A 7,372-nucleotide genomic window follows, 5' to 3' on the forward strand; every position below is an offset into this window, starting at 1 on the left:
GTTGCTGAGAAACCTGATTATGTTCTGTGTTAGTTTGTTGCTCAGAGAGAGAGAGCTTCTTTAATGTCCTGAGTTAGTTGTTTTCTCAGTTTGTTGTGAAATCATTTGGAATATTCTGTTTCATTTGTTCCCAGGGGGGAAGGGGAAGGCACCTAGGGAGTGCTTAGGCAAGAGGCCCGCGGGCATACATATACCCGTAGTAATTTATTGTCTATACACACTAGGAAAGACCTGGGCGGACCATCCCCTGTATTTTGGTTAGTGCACCAGGTGGTGCTAGATAGGTAAGTAGTGGGTAGGCAGGTAAGGTAGGAGAGGGGGCTTTGATATTTAGTTTCTTTGCTTTGGTTCCGTCCAGCCCCTTTTCCCCAAACGTACCGTGTGAAGGAATAAATTCCCTGTTAACGGTATTCTCTGCCTATTTGTCATCCTTGCTCACACCTACACTTCCCTACCTTTTTCACACCACGGAGAGTTAAGTTGTAGCAGGGTGTTGCGTTCCCTCTTTCTAGAGGCGTGCGTAACACATCTCTTATACTGAGATGCAGTGTCTTGGACCACTGCGCCACTCAGGATGAAGCAGATGCTAAGCTACAGGACTGTTTTGCTAGCACAGAGTGTGTTCCGGGATTCTTCCGATGGCATTGAGGAGTATACCACATCAGTCATTGGCTTCATCAATAAGTGCATCGATGACGTCGTCCCCAAAGTGCCCGTACGTACATACCCCAACCAGAAGCCATGGATTACAGGCAACATCCGCACTGAGCTAAAGGCTAGAGCTGCCGCTTTCAAGGAGCGGGACTCTAACCCGGAAGCTTATAAGAAATCCCGCTACGCCTTCCGACAAACCATCAAACAAGCAAAGCGTCAATACAGGACTAAGATCGAATCGTACGACACCGGCTCTGATGCTCGTCGGATGTGGCAGGGCTTGCAAACAATTACAGCCTACGAAGGGAAGCACAGCCGAGAGCTGCCCAGTGACACAAGCCTACCAGACGAGCTAAACTACTTCTATGCTCGCTTCGAGGCAAATAACACTGAAACATGCATGAGAGCACCAGCTGTTCCGGAAGATTGTGTGATCACGCTCTCAGCAGCCGATGTGAGTAAGACCTTTAAACAGGTCAAGATTCACAAGGCCGTTGGGCCAGACGAATTACTAGGATGTGTACTGCGAGCATGCGCTGACCAACTGGCAAGTGTCTTCACTGACATTTTCAACCTCTCGGGGAAGGTGTAGTGTGGTACGAGGGGGGGAAGGTGTGGTGTGGTACGAGGGGGGGAAGGTGCGGTACGAGGGGGGGAAGGTGCGGTACAAGGGGGGGAAGGTGCGGTACGGGGGGGAAGGTGCGGTACGGGGGGTAAGGTGTGGTACGGGGGGGAGGTGCGGTACGGGGGGAAGGTGTGGTACGGGGGCGGTCTCTGGTCATTGTGGGGGAGGGAGGGTGTGATTGGTTGAATCGAGGGATGGATGGTGGGAGGGAGGGTGTGATTGGTTGAATCGAGGGATGGATGGTGGGAGGGAGGGTGTGATTGGTTGAATCGAGGGATGGATGGTGGGAGGGAGGGTGTGATTGGTTGAATCGAGGGATGGATGGTGGGAGGGGCACTGATCCGTTTCTGAGTGGGATGGGAAGGGGTAGGAGGCATGCTTTCCTCTGGTCTAAAACGTTGAGAACCACAGAGAACCTTGCTGTAGGAGATGGTCTAGAACATGGAGAACCACAGAGAACCTTGCTGTAGGAGATGGTCTAGAACATGGAGAACCATGGAGAACTTTGACGTAGAAGATGGCCTAAAACATGGAGAACCATATAAAACCTTGCTGTAGGAGATGGTCTAGAACATGGAGAACCATAGAGAACCTTGCTGTAGGAGATGGTGTTGAACATCTCACTGATCTCGTCAGGCCGGTTGACTTCCTCCTCTTTGCGGGACAGAGGATGAGACGAGGCCAGGGCGTCCACAGCAAACACCTTGTGGACCTCATACAGGATGATCAGCTCTTTCTAGGGAGAGAGACAGGGAACGAGATCAGTCTAACTGTACTCTATATGATCTGAGTAATCCTCCTGTAAGGGTGATCAGTCTTACTGTACTCTATATGATCTGAGTAATCCTCCTGTAAGAGTGATCAGTCTTACTGTACTCAGATTAATCCTCCTGTAAGGGTGATCAGTCTTACTGTACTCTATATGATCCGAGTAATCCTCCTGTAAGAGTGATCAGTCTTACTGTACTCTATATAATCAGAGTAATCCTCCTGTAAGGGTGATCAGTCTTACTGTACTCAGATTAATCCTCCTGTAAGGGTGATCAGTCTTACTGTACTCTACATGATCAGAGTAATCCTCCTGTAAGGGTGATCAGTCTTACTGTACTCTATATGATCAGAGTAATCCTCCTGTAAGGGTGATCAGTCTTACTGTACTCTATATGATCTGATTAATCCTCCTGTAAGGGTGATCAGTCTTACTGTACTCTATATGATCAGATTAATCCTCCTGTAAGGGTGATCAGTCTTACTGTACTCTATATGATCACAGTAATCCTCCTGTAAGGGTGATCAGTCTTACTGTACTCTATATGATCTGATTAATCCTCCTGTAAGGGTGATCAGTCTTACTGTACTCTATATGATCACAGTAATCCTCCTGTAAGGGTGATCAGTCTTACTGTACTCTATATAATCTGATTAATCCTCCTGTAAGGGTGATCAGTCTTACTGTACTCTATATGATCAGAGTAATCCTCCTGTAAGGGTGATCAGTCTTACTGTACTCAGATTAATCCTCCTGTAAGAGTGATCAGTCTTACTGTATTCTATATGACCAGATTAATCCTCCTTTAAGGGTGATCAGTCTTACTATGTTCCAGGTGGGTTCAGCGTAGTCAGCTCCAAGATACTCGACGTAGGAGGCAAAGCCCTCGTTCAGCCACAGGTCATTCCACCATCTCAGAGTCACCAGGTTGCCAAACCACTGGACACAGGAACATGTCACACTTAGGGAACAATCACATACAAAATGGCCACCTATACCCTATGAAGCAGTGCATTACCTTTGGCCAGCTCTGACCAATATTAATAATTAGGTGGGTACTTGTATTGGTCCTTTTTCACGCATATACAAGTACATATTAATACAAAGATGTGAATTGGATTTTTTTTTTTTTTTTGCATTTCATTGTAAATTCACCACCTGTTGTATTCGCTGCTTGTGACCAAAACATTTGATTTGATTCCCCCAACTCACCCTGAGACACCCTAGGAGAATGTGGTCAAGGCCAAGGTCTGCCAGGATCAACGGCGATCCTGGAGCAATTAGGATTAAGTGCCTTGCTTAAGGGCACATCGACAGAATGTTCACCTTGTCAGCTTGGGGATTTGAACAAGAGACCTTTCGGTTACTGGCTCAATGCTCTAACCACTAGGCAACCTGCTGGCCCAACGCTCTAACCACTAGGCTACCTGCTGGCCCAACAATCTAACCACTAGGCTACCTGCCTCTAACCACTAGGCTACCTGCTGGTTACTGGCCCAACACTCTAACCACTAGGCTACCTGCCGGTTACTGGCCCAACCCTCTAACCACTAGGCTACCTGCCGGTTACTGGCCCAACCCTCTAACCACTAGGCTACCTGCCGGTTACTGGCCCAACCCTCTAACCACTAGGCTACCTGCCGGTTACTGGCCCAACGCTATAACCACTAGGCTACCTGCCGGTTACTGGACCAACGCTCTAACCACTAGGCTACCTGCTGGTTACTGGCCCAACGCTCTAACCACTAGGCTACCTGCTGGTTACTGGCCCAACACCCTAACCACTAGGCTACCTGCTGGTAACTGGCCCAACACTCTAACCACTAGGCTACCTGCTGGTTACTGGCCCAACACTCTAACCACTAGGCTACCTGCTGGTTACTAGCCCAACGCTCTAACCACTAGGCTACCTGCTGGTTACTGGCCCAACGCTCTAACCACTAGGCTACCTGCTGGTTACTGGCCCAACACTCTAACCACTAGGCTACCTGCTGGTTACTAGCCCAACGCTCTAACCACTAGGCTACCTGCTGGTTACTGGCCCAACGCTCTAACCACTATGCTACCTGCCAGTTACTGGCCCAACGCTCTAACCACTATGCTACCTGCCAGTTACTGGCCCAACGCTCTAACCACTAGGCTACCTGCTGGTTACTGGCCCAACGCTCCAACTACTTGGCTACCTGCTGGTTACTAGCCCAACGCTCTAACCACTATGCTACCTGCCAGTTACTGGCCCAACGCTCTAACCACTATGCTACCTGCCAGTTACTGGCCCAATGCTCTAACCACTATGCTACCTGCCAGTTACTGGCCCAACGCTCTAACCACTAGGCTACCTGCTGGTTACTGGCCCAACGCTCTAACCACTAGGCTACCTGCTGGTTACTGGCCCAACGCTCTAACCACTAGGCTACCTGCTGTTACTGGCCCAACGCTCTAACCACTAGGCTACCTGCTGGTTACTGGCCCAACGCTCTAACCACTAGGCTACCTGCTGGTTACTGGCCCAACGCTCTAACCACTAGGCTACCTGCTGGTTACTGGCCCAATGCTCTAACCACTAGGCTACCTGCTGGTTACTGGCCCAATGCTCTAACCACTAGGCTACCTGCTGGTTACTGGCCCAATGCTCTAACCACTAGGCTACCTGCCAGTTACTGGCCCAACACTCTAACCACTAGGATACCTGCTGGTTACTAGCCCACATGCCGGTTACTAGCCCAATGCTCTAACCGCTAGGTTACCTGCCAGTTACTGGCCCAACACTAACCACTAGGCTACCTGCTGGTTACTAGCCCACATGCCAGTTACTAACCCAAAACTCTAACCAAAGATTTTAATATCTAAACCAAGATAGACCACAGCCCGTTATTTCAAATGGGAAGCAATTAGTCATAGTGGGCAGAACAAGCAAGGAGGTGGGCAGAGCCAAGCAGGAGCTAGCGAGATCCTATTGGCGCGTTCTAGCATGTATTTGCATATTTCCGTTAGGGAACGCCTTCTCTGTGAAGTGGGCGTGTGCAATAACTCACTTTGCCTTTGCATTCCTTCTAAACAAGTACATTTTTTAAAGCTTTGGCAAAGAGTAAAGTCTAAACTTAGTCCACTCTGTTAGTAACATAATCTAGTTTTGAGAACAAAAATATTGTTTTGAGATTAAATGTTTAAATCGATGACAAAATTAGCAGAATGTCTGGCCAAAATCCACTTCTCCCACCGCAGGCAAATGGGCTTCCTCTCACTACCATATTGTTCTATCTGTGCTACTACTACACACTACTACCACTACTACTACTACTACTACTACTACATACTACTCTACCACCATATTATTTGGTAGTGAGTGGAAACGCCAAGCGGATGCTTCACATTTATACATCTGGTGAAATATCGGTCTCATTGTTCTGTCTGTGCCGCCGCCACCGCCACCACCACTACTACTACTACCACTACTACCACTACTACTACTACACACTAATACTACTACTACCACTACTACTACTACTACTACTACTACTACTACTCTACCACCATATTATTTGGTAGTGAGTGGAAACGCCAAGCGGATGCTTCACATTTATACATCTGGTGAAATATCGGCCTCATAGTTCTATCTGTGCTCTAACCGCTACGCTACCTGGAGCTCATGTTGTGGACCTTAGTCATCCTCCCGAGCAATGTTTCTCCATGCAGGATGTGATGTCAAAGGTTGGACAGGAAGTACAGTAATGTCATTGGTTGGACAGGAAGTCTTGTTATCTAGAAGTAATTAAATGTATCACTAGCCACTTTAAACAATGCCGCTTTGTATGTTTTCATTACTCATTTCATATGTATATACTGTACTCTATACCATCTACTGCATCTTGCCTATGCCGTTCGGCCATCGCTCATCCATATATTTATATGTACATATTCTTATTCATTCCTTTACACTTGTGTGTATAAAGTAGTTGTTGTGAAATTGTTAGATTACATGTTAGATATTACTGCATGGCCGGAACTAGAAGCACAAGCATTTCGCTACACTCACATTAACATCTGCTAACCATGTGTATGTGACCAATAAAATTGATTTGATTTGACTTGAAAGTAATGTCATAGGTTGGACAGGAAGTACAGGGATGTAATAGGTTGGACAGGCAGCACAGAGACGTCATAGGTCGGACAGGAAGTACAGGGATGTCATAGAGCACACTACCATATGAGCCAGTTCGTGAGCCACCACAGTCAAGACTGTCTCTTTGTTTCCAACAGAGGAGCTGGCTGGATCGTACAGGAGGGCTGTCTCTCTGTAGGTGATCAGACCCCAGTTCTCCATGGCTCCGGCACTGAAGTCAGGCAGAGCTATCTGGTCTACAGGGGAAAAGACAATAAAGGAGACCTAAATGGTACCCTATTCCCTTTATAGTGCACTACTATTGACCAGAGCCTTAGTGCACTTTATAGGGAATATGGAGCAATGTGGAACGTAGGCAACAATCTGTTAAGGAGACTTAGTTTCACAGAGTATACTTCTAAGTGTAGGCCTACATGTGTATACATGCACTCATTGACCTGAGGTCTGAATGCTAAGCTAACTTACCTGACAGGTCTGAATGCAAAACTTACTCACCTGAGAGGTCTGAATACAAAGCTAACTCACCTGAGGTCTGAATGCAAAGCTAACTCACCTGACAGGTCTGAATGCAAAGCTAACTCACCTGACAGGTCTGAATGCAAAGCTAACTCACCTGACAGGTCTGAATGCTAAGCTAACTTACCTGACAGGTCTGAATGCTAAGCTAACTTACCTGAAAGGTCTGAATGCTAAGCTAACTCACCTGAGAGGTCTGAATGCAAAGCTAACTCACCTGACAGGTCTGAATGCTAAGCTAACTTACCTGACAGGTCTGAATGCTAAGCTAGCTTACCTGAAAGGTCTGAATGCAAAACTAACTTATCTGACAGGTCTGAATGCAAAGCTAACTTAGCTGACAGTTCTGAATGCTAAGCTAACTTACCTGACAGGTGTGAATACAAAGCTTACTTACCTGACAGGTGTGAATACAAAGCTAACATACCTGACAGGTCTGAATGCTAAGCTAACTTATCTGACAGGTCTGAATGCTATGCTAACTTACCTGACAGGTCTGAATGCTAAGCTAACTTACCTGAAAGGTCTGAATGCTAAGCTAACTTACCTGACAGGTCTGAATGCTAAGCTAACTTACCTGACAGGTCTGAATGCAAAGCTAACTTACCTGAGGTCTGAATACAAAGCTAATTTACCTGACAGGTCTGAATGCTAAGCTAACTTACCTGACAGGTCTGAATGCTAA

The 7,372-nt window shown here is 47.0% G+C and overlaps 1 protein-coding gene across 1 annotated transcript in view; it reads right to left on the minus strand.

Annotated features, from left to right (window-relative positions):
- anpepa (alanyl (membrane) aminopeptidase a) overlaps positions 1-7,372 on the minus strand; it is a 92,308-nt gene that overhangs the window by 29,860 nt on the left and 55,076 nt on the right. The window contains exons 6-8 of the mRNA XM_029744178.1: positions 6,253-6,407; positions 2,874-2,987; positions 1,872-2,015 (exon numbers count right to left, since the gene is read on the minus strand). Coding sequence (XP_029600038.1) covers positions 1,872-2,015; positions 2,874-2,987; positions 6,253-6,407 — 413 coding nt within the window. The remainder of the gene's footprint in view (positions 1-1,871; positions 2,016-2,873; positions 2,988-6,252; positions 6,408-7,372) is intronic.

This window comes from Salmo trutta, unplaced genomic scaffold, assembly GCF_901001165.1.
Source record: "Salmo trutta unplaced genomic scaffold, fSalTru1.1, whole genome shotgun sequence".
Classification (NCBI taxonomy): Eukaryota; Metazoa; Chordata; class Actinopteri; order Salmoniformes; family Salmonidae; genus Salmo; species Salmo trutta.